Source organism: Oenanthe melanoleuca, chromosome 4A (genome assembly GCF_029582105.1).
Source record: "Oenanthe melanoleuca isolate GR-GAL-2019-014 chromosome 4A, OMel1.0, whole genome shotgun sequence".
Classification (NCBI taxonomy): domain Eukaryota; kingdom Metazoa; phylum Chordata; class Aves; order Passeriformes; family Muscicapidae; genus Oenanthe; species Oenanthe melanoleuca.
The window spans coordinates 10,065,847-10,090,876 of record NC_079338.1 but is presented as its reverse complement, the minus strand read 5'-3'; the positions used below and the strand labels follow the sequence as shown (position 1 = coordinate 10,090,876).

Genomic DNA, 25,030 nt, shown 5'->3' with positions numbered 1-25,030 from the left:
CCGTTCTACAGTTGTAGTTGAAAGCATTATGTTTGATTACTGTTGCTGGACTGCTCTGGTTGTTCCAATAGGTTTTTTAATTCATGTTTTGTTAGCAAAGTTTTAAATAGCAAGGTATGATAAAAGGATACATTATTTCTGCTCTTAAAATGTTTTTTAAAGTTCTTCTGCTTCTTTTGAAGGCTGAATACTGACACTAGTCATAGCAGTTGTATGGATTTCTGTATTTGTAAAGTCATTGGAATCAAACACGTACGTGCCTTTATTTCACAAAAGATGAAGAAATCCTCTGGTGTCTTAACAATCTAAATACAAATCTAAAGGAAATGTACTACAATATTTTTGCAATTTTAGCAATCTGTTTTAAAGTTTATTGCAGAGAAATAACTAGGTCAACCTCTGGATGACCTGTCTTTTAGAGTTTCTTCAGTTAGCTTTAGGCTAGAGCTCCACCTTGTGATCCTTCAGCAGGATACATTTTCTTTTTATAGTTAATAATTTAATTATGATTTCACAAAGTTGGATGCCTTTTAAAGTTTTCACAGGCTTGAAAGATTACAGTATCTGCTTGGAAAAATTAAAGTTGGAATTCTGTGAACATGCCATTGAAAAGAAACTCGAAATGATTTTCATGATGCAATTTGGTTTAGAGTTAACTTCCTAGAGTTCATAAAACAATCCGTTTATTAGAACATATTCAATAGATAATATAGACTTGCACTATTTGGAATGACATCTGCAAGCATTTAACTTCTTTTTTTTTCAGATTTCATTGTGATATATGAACTTGATATATTTAAAAAGTTTTGGTAGGAAAATCATTCATATAAGCATCCTTTCTTATTGACTTCCTGAACTGCACATGCTTTGAATGAGTCATCCAGTGTGGGCATGAAGAAGACATGTCTGGTGATAGTCTTGAATTTCCAGAAGGTGTTTAAATGAGATGAAGGGTCTTGGGAATGACCAGTGTCTCTCTTTTCCCATACCAAAACAAGAGAACATGACATAAAATTGGAAAGTGATAAAGTCAAGGGAAAGAATATGCCTTTTTTGTAATACGGAATTTGGCTGTGGGAGTTCTTGGATGGAAGACCCTCCACAGATTATTCAATTCAAAAACTCTTTGGAAATACTAATGGAAAAAATAAGGTGTTGTGAAGTATAGGGACACCCTCCCTGGCCAGCAAAATCCATGGATTATTTCTGGATGCCAGGAAGGTATTCAGGGAAGCTTTGCTATAAAGGAAATAGTGTTCTTCCTTGTGCAGCTTCTCTTGCTACTGCCGGAGAGGGCTTATTGGACTGGGTTGACCCTGCTGGCTGAGCATCAAAAGACTTCATTCTGAATGTGTGTAAATCTTGTAAAATTACTCTTCACTAGAACAAATACAAGGTGTTTTCTGGTCGTTGCTGGAACTTAAGCTTGATGCCAGAGATCCCTTACATTCATCCCTTGTACACTGTTGCCAGGTGTTCATCTCTAGCTTCTGTTTTCCAGAATACCAGGATGTAGTTGCACTCATGAGGGCTAAGTTTGGTCTACCTTCATGAAAAACAAAAAATACCAATCTCAGTAGTTTATTGCTTCAGCATCAAGCAAGAACTTGATATGTCTGTTCTGTTCTAGGAGATGATACTAAAAATGCCTTGTTTTTTCTCATGTTTTATGGTCTGTACTAAGATGGACAGTTCTGACAAGAAGTTCAAGTTGGTGTGAATAGCAGACAGCTTTTGTTAGTGATTTGTTTGGCTTGTTTGATGTAGAGAACAAGTAATCTAATAATTTGCCCGTTCTTTTTCATAGTTTTGGAGTTTTTTTCTTTAATTTCTGTGATTATAATAATTCATTGAGATTTTTTGCAAAATTCGGTAGAATAGGATGTTTGGATTTCTTATAAGGAATCAATTTGCATGTAAGGATCCTGATTGTCACTTTAGTAGATGTCTTGCCTCTTAACATTGAAAAATGTAAACTAGAAAGAATCAAATGCCATCACATTGATAGACAGGTTGAACTTGAAACTGGGCAGTGTGGTTTTTGAAGTTTGCATCTCTGCTTTGCACTGGGACTGAATCACAAGCATGCCTCAAAAAGAATTTGTGTAGATGTTTATCTTTCTTCTGCGTTTTTCTTTTTTCTGTTCCCCCCTCCCTGTACAGCTGAGCAGGTGCCAGCCTGCATTGAAGTGTGACCTTTTTTCCAAGTTTGAGTTGCTGATTGGAATCAAAGTAAATCTTAAGAGATAAATACAAAATACATTTAAAAATTCCAAAAGCGTAGAACTTTTCAATGTGTTACTGCTGAGCATTGCATTTCACAGATGGCCTGAATGGTCTAATAGCACCTTGCCACCAAAGAAAGGAGTTTTACCCTTTCCTCCCCTTCTGGTAGCTATGCAGTCTTGTGTTTCCTGTGCCTTGACTCTAGATATCTGCTGTTGAACCAGTTTAGCTTGAGAATCTGAGGGAAAAACACTTGAAGTTTTTTTTGCCCATTTTAGTGGGGACTTTATTTGGGTGATACTGAATTGGCAGAGCCTACAAAGGTGAATGGTTGGGCAGGGGCTGCTGCCGTCCCTGGGACTATGGGTTGCTGCATAGCGTGTAGATGGAGTGCATTGGTCATGTGCCTGCGTGGTGCCTTTAGAGAAGGGAGGAATGCAATGGCAGAGGGTGCTGCCATTCGGCAGCATGATTTTTCTGGAAACTTTTTATCTTCTAGTGCATTTTGGATGGAGCATGCTTTAGTAATTGCAGATGGTCTTGAGGTTGATCATCTTGAACCTCCTTGCCTTTGCCACTGTTTATTTCCACTGTGGTTCCCTGCTTTAATGTAATTATATGAAATGTGAAGAAAGAGAACGTAGTAAATTCAGGGTTTATGGTTTCTCTCATCTCTCTAAATCCTGGAAGCTACAGTGGCCCCTAGCATTCGGAATAAGCACTTGCAGGAGAAAACCTGTCCAGCCTCTTTGCCACATGCTCAGTTGAAGTACAGTCTCTGGAGCAGAGCTACTAGACTTTGAACAACGTGTGCTTAGCATGCCAAAACTAAATCTTTCCCTCAAGTACCTAATCACTCCAAAAAGCTGTAGAGTCAGCAGACTGACTCTGAAGGTTTTCCTCCTTGGTATTCTGTCTTTAAAATACATGAACATCATGCTTTCCTAATTTCACTGTGTAAAAGTTAGCCTGGGGAGCAAAGTGACATAGAAAACTTCAGCCTGGATGGCTAAAACTTGCTTTTGAAGCATACAGGACAATTTTTTTTTTCCTCCCTAAGAAGAGGAAAAATAAGAGAAAAAACCTAAGTTTATTATAATGATCACTATTATAGTGAAGTTTAAAACAAGTATTTCACAATCTTTAGTTTTTTTGCTAAAACAGTTATGTTTCCAGTGTTCTCCTTTATAGTGTGTGGATAGTATTATCTTCTTTGATACTCCTAAGAGTCTTGACAAATGCTTCAAATGTTAAACCTGTTGTAAGTCTTGCTTATCAGCTCTGGAAGGCATGGGATTGTGAAGCAGCTGGTTATAAGAACTTGTTGTAAGAGCTTATTTTTATGGAAAATTACCTGGAATTTGGCAGATTCGAGATACAAAGTTGCTTTATATAATACCCTGAAATATATATCTATTGTGCTTCAAGTTCAACATCAAGTCTGGTTTTGGTTTGGTCAACTAAAATTACCCTAAGTGTTGTCAGTTTTGGGTTCTGCTACTTAAAGGTGTTAATGAAAACCATTCCAGTTTGCTCATCCTATTCAGAAAATGTGGGTGTGGATTTTTGGTTGTTTTTGTTTTGTTTGTTTGTTTTTTGTTGTTACTTTTTTTTTTTTTTTTTTTTTTTTGGGTTTTTTTACAGTGTTTCTGTATTATTATTTTACTGCAATGGTTTTGCCATTTGTGGAGTCACTTTGTAGTAGGATCATGAGAGGACTCAAAGTCTTTAAACAGAAACAAGTTGGTTGGAAACAGGATAGTGTGATCTACGTTGTCTGTGTTCCCAAATCTTTTATCCTTCTATATGTGGAATAATTTTCAGTGTATTTTTTCATTTATTTTATTCTAGAAGTTGTCTGCTACGAAGGAAGAAAGAAAAGTAAGCTTGCCCTTCAGACTGCTTTTTGAATATATTTCTAATACAGTGGTGTTCCAGAAGATGATAAAGAAATGATAGCAGCTCCAGAAATACCAACTGATTTTACTCTCCTTCAGTAAGTGCTTTAAAAATTTGTAGTTCTGTTTGTAAATGTACTATCTCTGTTTTGTGTTAAGGTTTAGTTTCTCTTGGAAACAAGGAAGCATGATAAAGGATAGCGTTCTATTTTTTTTCCCCTCTATTGAGATGTTGATAAAAGCATTGTTTTAATTTTTTTCTTGAGTATTAATTCAGCAGTAACTTAGATTTTAAAAGTATCTTTAAAATCTGATTTTAAATCAAGTAGTTGAAGTATTTGCCATTAACTGGGGTGGGTCACTTAATATTTAAGATATGTAATGCCAAGTGCTTTAGTTAAAGTCAAGGTAATGGCTTTCCTCAGGCATCAGTTTCTTGGTGTTTTTAATGTAATTTTACTAAGCCTTTCGTCTTCTCACAATTTTTAAGAAACAGACATTTGAGTTTCCATGATTTAGAATTAGGTACTGATTACACTTTTGGATATAGAAGTAAAGTGATTATTTTAAGCAGGCCAAAAGAATCCAGTTCATCTCCTTTTATTGTCAAGGGATTTGCATGGATACATTTCTCTAGACTGTTGAGATGGATTAACCTGGTTATGAAGTCGAAAAAGATGCAAAGGTGCAGTTTTGTATCAATGAGTTTGTGTGTGTGTTTTTTCTTTTCAGTGAGAAATAAAGAATGGAAATAAATGGAAAGATGGTTTAATATGAAATTATGTTTTTACAGCTGTTTATAATGGTCTTATACTCTGGTGGTACAGCTTATTGCTTAGTTAAATATTTGGAATTTGTATTTAGTTGTTTCCTGTGAAAATAAGAGCATCTAGCAATCTTCAACGAAGAAATTTTTTCCATCTTTTTTCTTTCTTCCATTGTTCCTCTCAATGTCCTGGTTTGCAGGCTTTTCCAGTCTCTTATCAGCTTACATAGTCAGTAAAACCAGACATAGCAGAATCCATGTCAAAAGGCAGCATGCTCCTTTCAGACACTTGCAATAATGAGAGACTAAGTTTTTAGTCTTTTAGAAGGTTATAAATAAATCCATAAGAATGAGTCTCCCGTGCCTCTGGTTATCTTTTGTGATTGTTTTGTTAATTGAACCAGGAGGCATGTCTCAGAAATTTGTGATAACAGCTGAAATTCATTGTACTGCATCTGCGTGTTAAAATGACCTCTCGCAGCAGCATTTAAGTTAATTTTTACAGGAAATGTAGAAGTAGAGAATACACAAGCCAAGCATTCTCTGTTAATAATTCAAGTCATTTCACACACCTTCCTATCAATGTTGCAAATCAAGGATTTGTGTATCAATGCAGTGTGTTTTAATGTGTAGGAAATCAAACAAATGAGTTTGTGTATTTAGTATATTTTTACCTTATAAGCCTAAACAGATCTGCAGCTTAGCTTTTTGATGAGGAAACCTAACTTAAACTTCTTTTCTGTACCTTTCAACTTAAGTGCAAACTTCTTAATTATTTCCTGAGTTTTTAACAGCATGAAGAAATCTGTTGATACACTTTGGTTGTCAGGGGAAGAGATGCTTGTGGGTTTTATCTCCTTCTATTTTCTTTAAGTATTTGTGGCCAGTATTTAAAGCTCTTTATGTTTGTCACATGTCAAAGACATGGTTCCCAGCCTGCTGCTGTTTTCTACTTATTCTCAAATCTTTTAATCTTCGTTGTATGGCTTCCTTCACAGGTACATTCTTTGGAGGAGACAGGATAGGCAACAAGTGTGGGGATATGCTCTGTTTCTCAACAGTAGGCTGGGGACAAGTTTCCCTGTTGATGTTGACTTACTGGACTAAGAGTATAGTGTGATTTTATATAGTATATTTAAGAATGTTTCTGATGAAATGTGTGAATGGTTTGTCTTTTTATCCTTGCAGGGAGTCTGAAACACACTTTTCTTCTGATACAGACTTTGAGGATATTGAAGGAAAAAACCAAAAACAAGGCAAAGGCAAAGTATGTTCAATCTCTAGGGATACTGAAACCTTTTTACTGTTATGAGTTGAAGAGTTTAGCACTTGCTTTGAAGTTGAATGAGCAAGGAATATTTTCTGAAAATGCAAGTGTTCTGTGAAGAGAATTTGTATTTGTGTGGAAATGCTTCATCTTGACTATTTCTGTGTTACTTTCTTACTGCTCTGAAGGCATTAGGGAGGTACGGGAGGAAAGGATAAGCTTTGATTTGATCAGTCTCTTGGTGTATTTTCCATCCTATACTTAAATTTATCATGTATTCTGCATCTTTTAGTTTGAAAAGTGAACAGAACAATAATTCAGTTAAAAGGGTTTTTTTTAACAGGTAGCAGACAGGAGGTTACAATAGTGGAGTGGGAGGTCTAAACCCAGCCCTTCTCTCCCTTCCTTGGACAGTTGTCCTTCCCATATGCCTCTTACAGGTTTCACAGCCACCACGTGTGGCTCCTTCCCTGCAGTGTGCTGGCCTGGGCTGTGATCCCTCATTGGACACCCCATGCGCCTGAACCAGTGCAGAGCACCTGCTTGTTGAGAGCTGGTGATACATTTTATACAGCAGTCCTGTAATTTATACTTAATGTTATTTCTGCAAGTCATGCTTGATTTGGGAAATCAAATACAATGACGCCTGTCTGCCAACGTATATTCAAATGAAAAAACAAAAGGTTAATGAATTGGAGGCTTTGCGATGTGTTAAGGGAATTGCCTTAGCTGTTTAAAGGAAATACGTATAATCTGTTTTACAATCGGAACAAGAGAAAGATCTGTGTTATACACTGTTACTAATCACATTCTTAGTTGCTAAAAGATTTTAAATGAGGGAAGGAGCAACTGTTAGAGTTCTTGGTGGCCTTTATCTCTCAGGATCTGCTGAGTTCAACTCAGATCTCAACTTCTGAAATTTTTAAAAATTTTATATATATATACAGACACACACATAGATATATAAAAAACATTTTAAAAATAAGCTTGCTGAAAATCAGAGACCATGTCTATATGGATAGTGTTTTGTTCTTTTTAATACTTCACAATAATTAAGTAAAATCTCTTGTGTGTGTGATTGCAGACCTGTAAAAAAGGAAAAAAAGGACCAGCAGAGAAGGGAAAAAGTGGAAACGGAGGAGGGAAACCTGGTGGTCCAAATCGGATGAATGGACATCACCAACAGAATGGTGTGGAAAACATGATGCTCTTTGAAGTAGTTAAAATGGGCAAGAGTGCTATGCAGGTAAGACCTGGGATAGCTCTAGGACTTGGATGTAGATAGAATTTAAATATAACAGTATTTTCTTCTACATGCAATTAAATCAAATGAAATCCAAAGTAGTTTTTTTTCTTCAAATTGCTGTTCTTACTTGTATATAAGAAAATAAAGTGGTTTTGCTTTGTTGGTGTTTGAATTTGAATTAACTGATTTTTCATTTCTAAATGTTATTTATGAGTAATCGCAATTGAAGTGAGTAAATTCATACTACAATTCAAAGTATCCTGAATGAAGAAAGATTATTTTAGATTGCATAACTTTAAAGTCTTTCTTGTGTGGTGGTAACTACTTACAAATGTGGTTTAGACTTATTGTTGTCATAGAAGTTAACAAGAAATCTGTAGTTTTTGCGTTTTACATAGGGCTTAGATTATCTGAAAATAAAGAATTACTTCTCTCATAGTAAAATCACTAGCTACAACTTGTAGGCTCTTTAAGTTTTCTGACCCAAATTCTAGCCAAGTACAGTATAGAAATAAACTCTGGCCAAATCAACTTGGGGGAAATTTAACCCTTTCAAGAATCTACATTAGGCACTCTCCCCACTCTGTATTTAGTAACAGGACTGAAGTCAGACTATTGAGAAATACAGCACTGTTTTTGTTGTTTTTTTTGAAATTCAGATAAGTCACTGAAGTGTTTGCTTGTCTTTGAATCTCCCAGTTGAGAGACTCCCAGACAAGCCTGTCAGCCATGAAGCTTTCCTGCTGACTCACTCATGTGACTCCTGGCAGTGTGAAAGAGAAGCTATCTTTGGGAGTGTAAATCTAGAGTTTGCAGCTCCTGTAATACACATGCAGGAAGCTTAGTTGCTGCGCAGTCCTGTCAAGGTTTGCAGGCTGCTGCATTACATCTGGGGACAAGAACAAATTACTTGGATGTATTTGCACAGAGAAATTCTGATTCTCACGTCATTTGCTTTGTTCTATTTCAAAGCAGATGGAATTCTGGAATACTGGATACAATACTTCTTTAACTATTGCTCTGTGTGCAACTTGTTCAGCCAGTTATCAGTAATTGTATCTTCATGACTTTTTAACTGTTTAAAATGATATACAGTCAAAATATTTTGCTTTCCAAGGACAAAATGGACCTTTGCCAGGTCTGATTACTCTGTTGAATTTAGAAATTGATACCTGAATCTGAAGAAAAAATTCTCAAGTTATTTATAAACTAAAGTCCATTTTAGCAGTCAGAGTACAACATTTTCTCCATGGCCCTCAGCATTTGCGTTTCTGGAAAAATTTTGGTAATGATTTTAACTTAACTATTTCTGTACCTTCTGAATTAGTTGGCAAGGTGGTGTTAAGTCATAGGTTGGACTCTGTAACCTCAAAGGTCTTTTTCAACCTAATCCATTCTGTGATTCTGCAAATTAGTGTCTGTTCCCTGGCAAAAAGAGCTGGTTCATTCACAGAGACAAAATATTTCAAGAAACAACTGTTTTGCTGGAGCTTCTTTAGATTGAAATAGAATAGATTCTGAAAACAAGGCTGCCTAGTTGAAATATTTGTTCCGTTCCTATCATTCTTCAGCTCTTGCATAGTGACCTCCTTGAGAACACAAATTTGTTTTCCCTGTATTTCATTCTTCCCTTCACGTCAATGCACTCAGGTCCAGTTCATAGGTTCTATTCCTAGTGGAAAGACCATGACCAGTTTCACTTTGAGTTTTTCATTCTTTTTGTTGTGCTGAAAATAGTTGTGTATCACGCTATAAACAACTTGAGATTCAGGAAAGAGGGATTTAGCTGTATTTCTGTACAGAAGTTTTTCTTGATATCAATGTGCTTTATTTGTCCTCACAGCAATATTGCCTGGGAGAGTAAGCACTGCGAATACAGATAGGAAGCTTTGGAGGTGCTGCATAGTCCTGCTATTTTTTGAAATTCTGAATTATTCCATCATATAGGGAGGAGTACTAATGTATTAAAAAAGTCAAACCTTAGAACCTGACATTAAAGCAAGTCTCTTGTACCTGTGTTAATACTGTGTGAGTCTGTGCTTTTATGACCTTGGTGGTAGATGGTTTGTACTCTGCAAATGGATGGTTAAAACATAATTGTGTATAAATTCTGTTTTCTGAAAATTATTATCACAGGTTTAATTGCCTCACATTAAGGTCTTTTAATAAAATGTGCTTGTTCCTATTTGGCTTAGTGACTACAGAGTAATTAATATGGAGTGTAGGGCAGTGCTGTTCATCCTGTTATGGTAAACGTGGATGAAGCGAAGTTCATCAATGGGGCACGTTTTTAAAAGAATATAGGGAGTTGTAGCTGTTAGGATTGAATGGACAAGTAGTATCTTCAGAGAAATGTCAATGACTTGGCAGAACAGAGGGAGGGTGTAAATAAAAAACCTGATTCTGTAAAATACCCCAATTATTTTTACATATGCCTCCAAAAATGTTACTGTAGGAGTATATGGTATTCCCATGCTTTATGTTTAGGTGTCAGTTTTGTACTGGTATATGTTTATAGAATGAGTTCTTGAGAACATATGGCAGTAAAATATAATTTAAACATTTAGTTCTGTAGTAATCAAAAAAGAGGGTTCAGGTTATTTAAAGGGATGAAGAAGAGTGACTTACTGGAAAACATTTAAGTAATAACAATGTCTTCAATTTATGAAAATTGAGCAGTGCCTTTTTATTTGTTTTCTTTCAGTCTGTAGTGGATGACTGGATAGAGTCATACAAACATGACCGAGATATAGCACTTCTTGATCTCATTAACTTCTTTATTCAGTGTTCAGGCTGCAAAGGTAAGATACTGAAATAGTTATTCATTTAAATAATATTATAACATGGTTCTCAATCTTTGCTTTCTTACTACTGAGGTTGTAAGACTGCTTCATCCCCAGAGCTAGTTTACATTATCAGGTTCTTGAAGTTAAGCAAGTATTTCCAAAGGTGGGAGCAGGAGATTTAGAAATCTTACCCTGTAGTTTAAAGTGTTGATTAAGCCTTTTGTATTTACAACAGATAGAAGTCAGTACCAGTACTTAACATGTGCTTCCTCTTCCCCTGTTCCTGCTTTCCTTATTTCAGAAAATCATCTCTCTTATTACTGATAGTTCATCTTGTTCAGTCTTGGAATTCTAATTTGGATGTACCTATTTTTTGTCGTTGATTAAGACTGCTTCATAGCTTTTGTAGACACTCTTGTTTCAAAAGATATTATGGACAACTTTATGGTAGCCTGTCTACAGTAAGGTTATGCTTCCATATATTTTTTCTTTATTTTCTGGTTTTTCTTTCCTCATTTCCACGTCCTCCATTCTTTTACCTCTCACCTCCTTTTGAAGAGAAGGCAAGAGAACTTGCCTTGCAGTGTCACTATGCTTGATAGAAGAGAACTGGATGTACTTTGTTCTGCTTAAGTAGTCTCTCTCTTCTGATAAACTTTTAACATGTGTTAATCTCCAGAAAGCTAACAGTGTTCCTCAGAGGTTATCTGCACTTTCAAGAGTAGTGACCTTTTGATTTTTGTTACAAGATAAAGCTGCAGAATCTTTTAATGTTTCCTGTGATGATCTTTGTAATGAATTTTGCAGTAAACTTTGGAGGGTCTAACAGTTTGAGGCCAAGGCAAATAGAAATTGCATGAAAGCACTCTGTTTATTACAATGCAGAAGATAATCAGTAGCAATACTGCTGTTCAAAATTGTCTTGCATAATTTAAAATCTTGAGTCCCAAAAGGTCACTTCAGATGGCCTAGTGCTCACTGACACAGAGGTCTGGCACAGGTATCTTTAACTTCTGAGTATGAGTGAATGAGTAAATTCTAGATGTGTGTGTACATGCAAGCAAACATATTTCTTAAGAAAAAGAATAATAAACCCTACATAAATAAATGTTGCTAAGTACTTGTTACACATGGATGCTAGAAGAAAAACCATGAAATTTATTAAAAATATACGTGTATAATCAGTAGGTTAGGTGAAAATGGGTTACTTTGACATTGTAGCAGGAGGCATGTCATCTGCCATCTACAGCTTTCATGTTAACAGTGCTAATGACCTAATATCTAAATTGTAGGAGTTGTTACAGCAGAGATGTTCCGACATATGCAGAATTCTGAAATAATCCGAAAAATGACTGAAGAATTTGATGAGGTAATTTTATGAAGTGCTGATAATGTATTAATTTTTATTTTCTTTTTACCTGCCTTAATCTTGCTGGATTGCATTGCTAGATATTTATTTCAAGAATAAGGAGTTAGAGAAATTACAGGACTTATATGAATGAAATTATTAAACTCTTTATTTCACTGAACTTTATTGGACTAGGAAGTAAAGCTTTGCAAGTATGCAATTTATTAATGGTTTAAGAAATCAATGTTGATTTTCAGTTTTTAAATAGTGGGAACTCCCTGCTATAGTGGTGCTGTGGGGGATGCCTCCCTATCTTGCTGTTTATATAAGGCCTTAAATTATCTCTTTAAATGGTCACTAAATTTATTAATATGCATTCATTAATCTACAAATTGTGGGGATTTAAATTTGATTATTTTCCAGTTGAAGACAAATGCTTTTCTTTTCATGGGGATTATAGGTTTTTTTTCCCTTTAAATTGTCACTTTCTGTTCCACAGGGTTTGGGGTAAATAAGATGTATTGGAGGGCTTTTTTTGGTGGGTGGTGGGGTTATTTTTGGTTTGTTTGTTGTAGTTTTTATTTAATTTTTGTTTTGGGTTTTTTAGTTGGTTTCATTTGGCTTTCATTTGTTTGTGGTTTTCCTGGATTTGAGTGGTGTTTCTTTCATCCTGTGTTCCAGAGAATGTGTAAATGTAGCTTTAAAACCTACTCCCCAAATTTGTCTAGTACAGAAACAATTCCCTCCAATAATTAAAAAAATCCATAACTTTAATTGAGGGGAAAATGTAATGTCATTTTCTTTAAAAGGATTTTGGTATTCCTTAAAACTACCTCAATGCATAAATATATGTGATTACTCCAAGGCAATGTTGTGTGAAATTTGTGAAGCCACACCTGGGACTGTTGGTACATGTTTTTTTTTTTGTCACTACATCATGCTCACTTTTTCTTGTAACAGGATTCTAATGAGCAGCTCTCAGATTTCTGTTCCCTTTTCATGAATGTTTTCTTTGTTTTTCAACCTGTATTGTTGTTCAGCCTCTTAAGGAAATGGTTCACAGAGGCACTGACACGAATTATTATTTTTTTCTTCCTGTCATTTTAACATTATTTGTGAAGACTCCCATATCAGGAGAGGACACACATTTGTTCTATACAAGGTGTTGTAGTAGGTAATTTTATTACTTCAGAAGTTTCAGTTTGATATGTAAGCATTTCCCTGTAAACTTTGTTATGATCCCAACCTGTTCCTAAACTTATCACCTAACTGTTCATGTGATGGTTCTAGTGAATTGAAGCAGATTTCTAAGGTAAATAATTTTTTTTTTTTTTTTTTTTTATCAAACAGAGAAGAGAAACTAGTAGCTAGAATGTTGTCTTCGTGTTATAACAAGTCTCAGCTGCCAAGTATATTCATATTTATGGAATCATATTCTTCTGATGTATCATTTTTAAGGCCTCTGAGATTTTGGCTTTAAAGTTGTAGTCACCTCTTCTTCATCTTTATTTAAAGAAGTAGCTTCTAAGATGTTTGAAAGAGTTTCCTCTTTCCTTTTCTATGTTTTAATAGGATAGTGGAGATTATCCGCTAACTATGGCTGGCCCCCAGTGGAAAAAGTTCAAATCCAGTTTTTGTGAGTTCATTGGAGTACTCGTCCGACAATGTCAATATAGCATCATATATGATGAATATATGATGGATACTGTCATATCACTGCTTACGGGGCTGTCAGACTCGCAAGTCAGAGCGTTTCGGCACACTAGCACACTGGCAGGTCAGTGGATTATATTTATTTGGGTATTGCTTGCGTTTAATGTCTGCTGTTGCATGGGACAGAATTACTCTGCTTAGACTTCTTGATATTCAACATTCAGCTTGCGTTTTATTGTGTGATACAGTTTTCCTCTAATGCAACTTGCTTTCGGACAGCTTTTTATCTTGGATTTTTGTTACTGAGAAAAACAGCACTATTTTAAAGTATTCTTTGCTAGCTGTCTGGTACTTAATTTTTATTACCTTTAGTAGAAAATTAAATAGAAGGAAAATTTTTAGTTTATTCTACTACTTTGTCTTTAGTCATAAATAAGGGTGTAGGTGTCTTTTAGTCTCAGATGCAGTTGAACCTGTTGTTCTGCTCTGCATTAAGTCCAACAGAAGTTGTAGTTTGTTGGTTGCAATTTTTACTACAAGCTTAAATTGTGCTACATATTGAGACCATGGCGCTATGTAAAGTAACATTTCCAGTCTTTGCATTAGAAATAATTTAACATTCTTTTCATCAGTAATACGATCTCTAAATTTGTTTTATGTAATTGACCTATTCATAATTTTTTTCCCAATGCGTTATATTTTTAAGTATAGAGTAATTCAAAGAAACATGTCTTTGTGTGGACAAAGGATGAGCTTCTTGGATAAAAGAGTCCTAAACTTGCACTGATTATTGAGGAAGGATTGTGAATGGCATTGTTTGGCTGTCAGTTTGTGAGGTTATTGTAACAATTTACTTTGAACCAGGTAAATTTAGGTTGTGTGTGTAACTGAGGTTTTGCCACACTGGAAGTAATTATTATTAGTTTCCCTTGACCTGGCTGATTTACAGCTGGCCTCAGTCCTAACTGTCCTGTCAGTCCTTTTGTATCCTTGATAGTTCTCTTGAATTTACATTAGCACACTGCAGATGCGGTTGCTGCTGTGTGAGACTTCTTCCAGCCGGAGCATTTCTTATGGAGAGAGAAACGAGACCTTTTATTTCAGCTGTATCATCAGTTCTGACTCTTGTACAATATGACTAATACAAAGTCTAGGTCTTAAAAAGCAGGTTTTTACCTTCCCTCTCTCTCCTTTTTTTTTTTTTTTTTTTTTAATTTGAGTTGTGCCTGAATAAAATTTGCAGAAATTGCATGTTAGCTTTTTATAAGCCATGTGTTTTCATTTGTTCACATTAGTAGTCAATTCTGTTAGTTTTGTGTGTTCATCTGAGTTTTACTGTTTGTATTGTTGAAGATTATATTTTATATGGAAAAGAGTGCCAGCAAAATCCTTCTATCTGTATTTACTGGTACTTCTGGTAATTTTAGCTTCTGTGATTAACTCAGACTTGTTCTTTAATCTTGGAGATGACAGCGTGAGATGATACTTTAATATAACTGCATGTCTTTAAGCCTTGCTCATGAGCTTTATGCAGGTGATACATGCACAAGAATTTTCTGTGTGTGCTCTACAAGTGCAAACCCTTTTATACCTTGTCACAGAAGCTCACAAGACAAGCAAGTACACAATTGATCACCTAGTTTCTGAAAAAAGGGGATTTGTCTTCACTCTTTAAAAAGGATTGATCTAAAAAGAAAGGACATCAAAAAATCCCATACAAGTGTATATTATATTTTGGTTTTCTGTTTTCTGGCCTGTAGTTGGCTAATGTGCTTTTCTCTGCTTTTGCTAATAAATACATCTTTGAAAAACCTTGCACCTTGTTAAAATTGAGGGAAAAAGACTGATATGATATGGTGGTGTATTGGTTGTCTAAGACATTTCATTTTGAAGAAAGAATCTTTTGGTACATTTAAGACTGAATGGTATCTGTCTAACTTACTCTGATAACAGAAGTCTGTCTTGGACTTTGTTTGTAAATCTTACACTTTACCTTCATTCTGGGGAGGAAACAGGTCCTAAAACTCAATTCAACAGTAATATACTTTATTATAAAGATAATGCTTATAGCATTAAAGAAGTGATAAAATAGAATAGCAATATTGTACCTATTGTCTTGATAAATAATGATGAAGTGCTTGGTAAAACATCGCATAAGTTTGTGTATCAAAAAGTTTACAGTGTATGTATTTTCATAGATACAAAAAGGATTGACAGGAAGAGGTGTTCAAGATTTTTGTTCTAAGTTTTTTTAGATCAGGTAACCTTTTAAATAATCCTTATTCTTTTCACTTACTTTTGTAGCCATGAAACTGATGACTGCTTTAGTGAATGTGGCATTAAATCTAAGTATTAACATGGACAACACGCAACGGCAGTATGAAGCAGAACGAAATAAAATAATTGGGAAACGAGCTAATGATAGGCTGGAACTCTTACTACAGAAGAGAAAGGAGGTTAGTGCAGCTAGCTGGTGTGCATATGAAAATTGTTCGTAAGTGGCAGCTAATTAATCTTGTTCTGTAATTTGTTTTGGTAGTTGTCTGTCTCTCCAACTCTTCAGATTGTTCATGTTTAATGCTTAAAAATTTTGAAAGGTGCTTCTTACTGTCAGGTTTTCTGTAAAAAGAAGTAAATGTAGGGTCTTTCTATGATCTTGGAGCAAAATACTGCTTTTATAATGGCAATAATGATCTCAGCAGAAAGTGTGTTTAAAGGCTTTAGATAAGGCTTTTTTCATATCCAGAAAGCACTATCAAAATTGAAAACCCAGTCTACTTCTGTTTTCTTTCTTTTGTGTAAAAGAGACTTGCTGATTCATTGCTGACAATGTTGTCTTGTTGAAAGCCCTAATTCAATCAGGTTTCTGTTTTTACTTTGGGGGCAATTGGTGGTTAGATTTTTGTTTTCTGTGGTTTTTTTTTGTTTTGCTTTTGTATTTTTTGGGTGGTGGTGGTGATGTTTGTTTTCTTTTAGGTTTTTATTTTTTAGACACCTGGAATAACTTCTTCACGATCAAGGGAAACATCTCACCTTTGCTCTTCAGCATTTTTACTGTTACCTGTTAAGGATCTTTTTTTTTCGTGATAGTTCAGATAAACTAACAAGTTTATCTTCTGATCATTTCCCAAAGATCTTGCAGTTTGAAACTGATCTCTTAATGACCCATTCAATGTAGTTTTGTAAGATGTGCATGCAGGGCCAATCTTAGTGTGAGTCATATATAGATACGTAAAAAAGCAATGATGTTACTAGAAAATTAAATCAGGTTTTCTTATGAATTAATTAAGAAGGACCTTTCAGAAACCCAAGTTGTCTTTGTTACACTTGAACAGATTTCCAGTGGTCAGAATTACGAAAATTTGTATGCTGTGGTAGATACAGTTTCTTAAATAATAGCATATTGTACTGTGAAACAGATCTGTGAATATTTCTGAATCTGTGGAAAGATTTAATGCCCACACTTGTAAATGTAAACTTAATTTAGTTTGTCTAGCATCAGTACCATCTGATCTGACTGTAAAAGCACTGCTCACTGTTTATGTACTCTCTGTGTTCTTTCAGCTTCAAGAAAATCAGGATGAAATAGAAAACATGATGAATGCAATATTTAAAGGTGTTTTTGTGCATAGATACCGGTAAGTTTCTCTTAGTAAGTAATGTGTATCATCAGTAATTTTTTCTGGAAGCTGTGGCAGGTTATTTCTATTCATCCGTTTGAACTTACTGCCCCACTTCCCTCCACAGAGATGCAATTGCTGAAATAAGAGCCATCTGCATTGAGGAGATCGGAATATGGATGAAAATGTACAGTGATGCCTTTCTTAATGACAGCTACTTAAAATATGTAGGGTGGACTATGCATGACAAGGTAAACTCTACTGGGCAAACGGAGCAGAGCTCCTTGGTTTTAGTTATTGATCTTTCCACACTAGGTTTAGTTCTCTTAACTGTTTGAATCAGTTACTGCTTTCCTTATCACTCAGAAATACTTGCATTTCAAAATGCATATAAGCCAGACTTGAAATTTTTAAATGTTTTTAGAGAGTATATATAGGTTTTTTTAAAGGAACTGTTATTTATAGGCAAATGGTCTTTTCTGTTTATTTATTGCTGATGCAAACTTTTCGTTTGTAGTGCTTAACTACTTCAAATGAATGCATGTCATCCCTGTAGCCTGGCAGTACTCTGTTTAGCCAAGTTACACAACTCTCTACCTTTCTCATGTAGCTGTGAAAAGCATGGGAAAAAGCCCCTTTTGTGCTGGTTAGTGCCTCAGGCTGTTAATTACTAGCTACCACCTAGAAACTATTCTCTGCTTGGAAGGGTCAATATAGTTTACAAATACTCCCTGACTCATTACTGAGTCAACATGTTTCCTCAGTTCTTGCATTGGAAACTTCAAGCTGTTGAATTTTAAGTGAAAGAAATGAGGGATGCTTAGTCTTGCTGTACTATTCATGGGCTTGGTGTAAAAACCCAGTAACCTTGGCAGTGGGGTGAGGTCATCTGTACCTTGGAACATGTTCTCTGCTGAAGCAGATCTTGTATTTCTGGAGAAATATTTCTCTCGTTATCTACTTAGTAATTTTGTCTGAACCAAGGGATGGTCGTCAATGATAGAAATATCTTGAATGTTTAGGAAGAAAGAATGAAACAGTTGAATTTCGATTTATGGAGATAGTAACTGCAGTAAGACCTTGGGAGGTTTTGTTCACTTTTGTTGCTTCACTGCCTTGTTACAAACAAGGTTGTATTCTGACATCAGTAACATGATTATTGGTAGTGTATTGTGACAGCATTTAATCTTGTTTTTGAATTAATTCTAACTGTAAAAGAAACCTGTCTCGTATGACATGAAGATCACATCTGTATCCTATACTTGACTTTTAATTCAGTTCTTAATTTTTTTTTTTAGCAAGGAGAAGTAAGACTCAAATGCCTAACTGCTTTGCAAGGGCTTTACTATAATAAGGAGCTTAATTCCAAATTGGAACTCTTCACCAGTCGGTTCAAGGTTAGTGTTACTTCTTACTTTGGGTATATATGAATTTTTTTAAAAGTTGTATTACAATTCTTTCGTCTTCAAAAATACTTTCTTTTGTGTTCTTAGGATAGAATTGTGTCTATGACTCTTGACAAAGAATATGATGTTGCAGTCCAAGCAATAAAATTACTCACTCTTGTTTTACAGTAAGTACATCTGTATTTCCTTATCTGACATACAAGTACTGAAACTTACATGTTTCTTGTCCTTGTGGGTGAGGCCAGCAGCATGACACTTCACATAATCTGAAGGCTATAGAAATGTCTATGCATCTTACACTCACAGAAAAACTAATCTGTCTAGAACAGTGTTACTACTTATCTCCCACAGTTAGTAGGTGTAAGGGCTAGGAACTTTGAATTCAGCCTCATAGTTAAAAACTATAATGGAATGTTTAAAATTAAGAACATGGAATTTATTGAACAATACACAGTAGTTGAACTCTTGAGCATAACCTTCTAGCAATAGCTCATACTTTATCAGTATATTTTATTCAGGAAGGCTTTAGTTTAGACTGGAGTTTTAGGATAATAAATTGAAGGGAAAGGTTTAGGGTCATTCATTTCCATCTCCTTCATTAGAGTTCATACTTTGTTGACTCAGCCTTTTTGGTTTTTTCTTTCTTTCTTTCCTTCTTCCCATCCCTACCCCTAGGAGTAGTGAAGAAGTTCTGACTGCAGAAGACTGTGAAAATGTCTACCACCTGGTTTATTCAGCTCATCGGCCAGTAGCAGTTGCCGCAGGGGAATTTCTTTATAAAAAGTAAGATGGAGAAATTACAGTTAACTTCTTGCTCCTGTAGATTTTTGTGCATTTGTGTGCATCAATATGATGATTCTTATTAGATTTAATCAATAAAAGGAAAAAATGAATCATAAAGTGGCCTTAAAAAAGAAGAGACAATGTAACATTACTATATTTTCTGAACTGCTGTAGTTTTTCTAACTGGGAAATAGCAGTTTTGAAGGCTGCACTTTGAAATCTTTTACCTTCAGGGAATTTAATAAAAATGTTCCTATGTCTTCTTCTTTCCCATTCTTCCTGTGAAACCTCTTAAAATGCTTGTGTAGTTTGGGGCCTAAAACTTGGGCTTGCATTATGAGTGTTTTCCCATTTGTAGTTCCTCCCCTGTGCCCACCTCTTCTCCATTGTCCCATATGACCATTTCATAGAATGCTTTTCATTTAAAAAATCCACTAAAAATCCAACATGTCAGATGTGTAGGAGAACAAAATAGAGTTTCCATCTAATACTTTTCAGACCTCCTTCCAATATTTCTTAGCTGTTTTAAAATCTCCTGTAGGGAGGTTCAGAAAATACGTTTGTTGAGAAGGAGCATAGGACCTCAAGTACCTGCAGTTATCCCTGATGTTTGTAAGCATTTTGATATAATTATACATCCCACTGGAAACAATCAGTGGAATATCAACTCGGCATATATGAAATGGTTCAAATGATACTTGTCCCAAATTACTTCCTTCCAAAATAGAATATGGAGCCAAGCAACAAGGTATTTAGTGTGTAAAAAAAATGGGTATCTTGATGTGAATTGACTGTGGTGAAGGCAGTGAAGAAAAAACTTGACAAAAAATAATTTTTCTTTTAGGCTTTTCAGCCGCAGAGATGCCGAAGATGATGGAATGCTGAAAAGGAGGGGAAGACAAAGTCCAAATGCTAATCTTGTGAAGACATTAGTGTTTTTCTTCTTGGAAAGTGAAGTAAGTTGGGTCTCAGGGATGTCCTTGTTTTTGTGGTGTGTGTGGGTTTTTGTTGTTGTGGTTCTAATTTTTGTCAGTTAAATTTTGTTGTTGTTTTTCTTTTCCCCACTCATTGGTTAATAACTATGAATCTGTCCTAGCGTTCCTGTTGTTTGAGCAGCCTGGGGGGGTCAAAAGACTGTTTTGTGTGGTTGTGTTTATTTGAAGGATGTGTCAGTACGCAGTATTGATACAGGGCATGATACAGGTGCTACTCTGACAAATATGACAATGTATAAGTGTAAATAAATTGTGATTTAATAGATATAAAAGGGGAGAGGGAAAAAACAAAAAAACTCTACAATCCCTACCCACCTGTACCTCAAGTTCTGATGGATCGTGTAGCACTACTCCTTGTAGCTGTTGGTCTGGTTTAATGTTTTTAAGTTAATTGGGGAAGAAAATCTTATGTTTAACCAGAGAGCTCGCAAAACTTGCTCTATATTTTTGCCACAGGCAGGAGCCAAGTGTGAGAAATCTCTGTATTATACTTCTGTAATAATCTTCATTGCTGATAAAATACTTAATCTGTTCTTATTTTAGTTGCACGAACATGCTGCTTATCTTGTGGACAGCATGTGGGACTGTGCAACAGACCTCTTGAAGGACTGGGAATGTATGAACAGTCTTCTGCTGGAGGAGCCTCTCAATGGAGAAGAACGTAAGGGATTTTCGTAGATCTTTGTTTATATTGCGGTGCAGTTTTTGTTAGGCTTGAATTAAGGAAAAAAGATGTTTACTTATATTTTCTGTGTTTCCATGACTATAAGAAATCACTAATACCAATTATGCAATGTTAGGAAGAGTAGAAAGAGATGACCATCTGGTATGGAAGTGTGACATAAGAACAATGGCTAAAAGAACAGAGAAGGAATTAGCATGCAGTATTGCCTTGGTGTTCCACAAGTTCAGACTGCACCTTTGGCGTTAGAGAAACTGAGTTGCTTGTGAAACAAGTATATTTATTGTTGCAACTGCCATATGGAAAAAAATACAATAATTTCTGTGATGACAGTAGACCCAAACAAAACCCCTGGCATAATTCTGTAATTTATAGGTCCTAGTAAATAGACCTCTGAAAAATAGAAGGGAAGTAAAATAATTATACAACTTAGTGTTTGTTCCATTCCTTCCTGTGATTCATCCAATGATACTCCCTCAATTTTTCAGTGTTTTCTGGTGTCATTTTATAAGGTACTTATTTCCTCTATCCCCTCTGCCACCCCCATCTCTGGAAACGAGCTGTTGGTCTACATGTCTGTCTTATTGCCTTAAACAAAAAAAAAAAAAAAACAAATACCCCAAAACCCAAACCAAGACCCTAACATATCTTAATCCTTGTGGAAAATGAAAAATAAGTTGTGTGTTGACATCTGTTTCTTAAATTTTCAGCTTTGACAGACAGACAGGAAAGCGCACTGATTGAAATAATGCTTTGTACAATTCGGCAAGCAGCTGAATGTCACCCTCCTGTGGGAAGAGGAACGGGGAAAAGGGTAGGAAGCAGAAAACCTACTCATCTAGAGATGTGGGAATGGCTCTGTGGGGCCGCTGTGGGAAGATGGAGAAGATTGTAGGCTGTTGCTGCTGAGGCGACTGAGATTGGAGATTCAGCTTTGGTCTCCGCATCTGACTACCCTGGCTAGTTTGCTTTTTCTGGGCTTGGGCGGGTGCTTAGTACTGTTTGAACTGCTGCATTTGTTTGTACTATTAAAGGTAACCAAAATTGATTTTGAAAACAGTATTGGTTTGAAAGGAGGACAAGAATCAATGTTTGGGAATAGCTAAAACTATTTTCAGTTTGAAAGCAAAATGAGGGAAGGGAAAATACACTCCACGTCTCTTGGAAAAAGGCCAATCCACCAAGTGGCTTTTCTGTGATTATACAGAGTTTAGACAGCCTCTTTTGCTGAGGCATTAAGCCGTCTTCTCTCAGGACTAGTGCATATTTTGGTAAGAAACCCATTTAAGAACAGGTTGAAAGCTTGTATGAAGATAGAATTGACAAATTAATTAACTATTGTTAAAAATTGTAAGCTGAGGGGGTTCCCATTCTTATATTGTCGTTCCAGTCATGGTATTTTGTTGCAGGAAAGGTAAACCTTATGTTCTAAGTTATCACTTCTGTTTTCCAAGAGAATAGTGTTAGAACTGAGTTCGAATTGCATTTTTTGAATGCTGAATGTTGTTTTTTTCCTTTTTATTTTAATTGCTCACTTCCCTCCTGCTTTACATTGATACGTTATGGTGATTTTTAGAGGTCCATGTATCTAATAATAATTTCATTAATGATAATGAAACTTTGCACCAGAACTTCTAGCTGTAAAATTCTCACAATACCAATATTTTAGGTGCTGACAGCAAAGGAAAAGAAAACCCAGTTGGATGACAGGACAAAAATTACTGAGCTTTTTGCGGTGGCACTTCCTCAGTTGCTAGCAAAGGTAGGTTTAATTCCTTTTCTCATTGATGGATGGTGGTTGAAATGTGTACAAGTGTATTTCTGTAATTAATGATACAACTTGCCACGAGTTGTTTTTTTTTTTTTTTACTAATCTTTGTTTATACTTACTTGTTCTGTAATGAATAATGTTGTCCGAGACTTTGTCATCTAAACTTCTTTCCTTGACAATTTTACAGTATTCTGTAGATGCAGAAAAGGTCACCAACTTACTGCAGTTGCCACAGTACTTTGATTTGGAAATTTATACAACAGGGCGATTAGAAAAGGTACGGTAATATCCACACATTAATATAAAAGGAAAAGCCCCAGAATTTTGATTTCATCTCTGGAATTTTGGTCATGATTTTAGGAGTGGCTTTTTGCATAAAGGAGATTTTATTTATTGTAACGCTTACTGATAGTGCAACTTTGATTTTAGAGTTATGCTCTTCTTAGAGATACTGAAAATTTGAGTTTTCTAAGGCCTATCTGGCCAGTTTTAATAGAAAATCCTGCCAGTTAGATGAACTTAAATTGAGAACTTTTATTGCTGGATTATGGTCATACTTGAGATAACTGTCACAGATAAAACTTGTAGAAACAGCTCAGTAAGTTTTTTTTCTGTCACTGAAACTAGAAAACCACCATCACCATTGCATGAAAAAGAGGAAGAATACCAGATCACAGATGATGTAGTCACTGCTCTCATTTTATCTGCTATGATGATGAAATTGAAGCTGTTCTCATCTGTGCTGTCTCCTTCTTAGATGTGCTATTGCATTGTGAAGGAAGTAGCTGAAATCATTAGTCAGAAAGTGATAAAATGTGTAGTTGACAGCATAGCCAGCAGTGATCAAGCAGCAGTGAGCAACTCAGGGGAGGAATATATGAACAGCTGAAGTTGGCTTTAGTTAGCGGACGGTAGAGTGTTACAAAACTAAATCTTCAATTGTACAGCTTTTAAGACACACACAAACATGCATAAGTGTTTGTGTGAGTGGGTTTTTGTGAGAGAGGTTAATAGTTCTGTGTTGTTCAGTTGTCATCGCATATTTAAGTGTTAGATAAGACTGTATCAACAATAGCAAATTTTTAATCACTTTAATCAAATTTGGTCTTTGACAAGCTCCAACTTAATTTTTCATAAATAGACTTAATTTCTCAGAAGCTTCACTCATTTTCGAGAATGTGTTTGTGTTCTGTATCACAGTTACAAAAGTAATAAATATAATTTATCTTTTAAAATTCTTAAAGGTTTATTAAAAATGTGTGTATTTGTGTGTATATATATATATATATATATGAAAATTAAAATACATATTTTCTTCCTTGGCTCATCTTCCTTGTAGCATCTGGATGCCTTACTGCGACAAATCCGGGATATTGTGGAGAAGCACACAGATATAGATGTTTTGGAAGCCTGTTCAAAAACCTACCATGCTCTCTGTAATGAAGAATTCACAATCTTTAACAGGGTTGACATTGCAAGAAGTCAGTTAATAGATGAATTGGCAGACAAGTTTAATCGACTTCTTGAGGACTTCCTGCAAGAGGTATTTTAATGTGCAAGATCACCTTTTCCTGCCCTTGTAAATATTTTCAGTATTTTTTCTGTCTTTCTCTGCAAGTCAGAGCTAGGGATGGGATCTTCCCTCTGGTTTTCAAAACTGTTGAGTGTGATAATGCAACAGTGTCACTGCTGTGATTGTGTGAACACAGACTGTTCTTTTAGATTAAGACAGTGAGTCTTTAATTTTGATCTCCTTTTGACAAGAGTCATTTGGGAATTTGAGATAAGTTTAAGTAAACATTTAAATACATAAACTTTTTACTCTTAGATTTTGAGGCTTACGTTTTTGAGAGCTGTAGTGTTGTAATTCCTCTAGGATTCTCTTCAGATGTACTACTGTAACTAGTCTTGCCTGTGGTTGCATGTTGCTGTTGTTAAATATCAAAATCTCTAGAAAACACTCCTCCTCCCTTCCTGAATGCAAGCAGATGCAGTTACTAGATCAAAAATAACTTTGTTCCCACACTGTGTTGACTGAAAAGTGAGAATCTTCTGATAGAGTATTTGACTTCACTACGTAGGATCTCTGATACTCAGACATAGCTTGTTTCTCCTTTTCATCTGTGGTAAGGAGCATAGGAAGTGTCTTTTTGACAGCTTCATTCTCAGCATTTCTTAGGTACATGTCAAGCTCTCCTTTTTTCTCTTGCTTTTTGTTGTGATCTAGAACTCCATTCTAGAAATCCTAAACCAGAAATGTGCCCATTTGTTTCCCTTTGTGATGAAAAGAAAGAATGAGAGGTAAAGCAAGGAAATGAGATGTCAGAAGTTGGCTTGAAGGAAAATGGCAAATACTCTGGTGGAAGTGTTGAAATCCTTAGTTCTTTGATAGGTTGTGCAACTACAGAATAGTAAAACTTGAGTTATCCCTGCTAAACTAAGGAGGAGTTTCTTGACCTCAGATAGTTTATCTTATGTACAAATAGGTACTTTATTGACCCTTTGATTTTTGCTCTTTTTCCACTAAATGCAAGTTTGTGAGAACTTGTGGGAAGATTAAAACAAACCAGTTCCCTTACCTCA

The 25,030-nt window shown here is 35.5% G+C and overlaps 1 protein-coding gene across 7 annotated transcripts in view; it reads left to right on the top strand.

Annotated features, from left to right (window-relative positions):
* The window catches only part of STAG2 (STAG2 cohesin complex component), a 74,402-nt gene that overhangs the window by 31,868 nt on the left and 17,504 nt on the right, over positions 1-25,030 (top strand). For all 7 annotated transcript variants that reach the window (XM_056491322.1, XM_056491327.1, XM_056491324.1 and 4 more), the window contains exons 2-19: positions 4,078-4,222; positions 6,079-6,157; positions 7,242-7,403; positions 10,108-10,204; positions 11,482-11,558; positions 13,110-13,314; positions 15,495-15,646; positions 16,755-16,828; positions 16,938-17,061; positions 18,109-18,207; positions 18,304-18,383; positions 18,892-18,999; positions 19,844-19,955; positions 20,538-20,655; positions 21,387-21,490; positions 22,346-22,438; positions 22,635-22,724; positions 23,787-23,990. In XM_056491322.1, coding sequence (XP_056347297.1) covers positions 4,179-4,222; positions 6,079-6,157; positions 7,242-7,403; positions 10,108-10,204; positions 11,482-11,558; positions 13,110-13,314; positions 15,495-15,646; positions 16,755-16,828; positions 16,938-17,061; positions 18,109-18,207; positions 18,304-18,383; positions 18,892-18,999; positions 19,844-19,955; positions 20,538-20,655; positions 21,387-21,490; positions 22,346-22,438; positions 22,635-22,724; positions 23,787-23,990 — 2,022 coding nt within the window. In that variant the 5' untranslated portion in view covers positions 4,078-4,178. The remainder of the gene's footprint in view (positions 1-4,077; positions 4,223-6,078; positions 6,158-7,241; positions 7,404-10,107; positions 10,205-11,481; positions 11,559-13,109; positions 13,315-15,494; positions 15,647-16,754; positions 16,829-16,937; positions 17,062-18,108; positions 18,208-18,303; positions 18,384-18,891; positions 19,000-19,843; positions 19,956-20,537; positions 20,656-21,386; positions 21,491-22,345; positions 22,439-22,634; positions 22,725-23,786; positions 23,991-25,030) is intronic.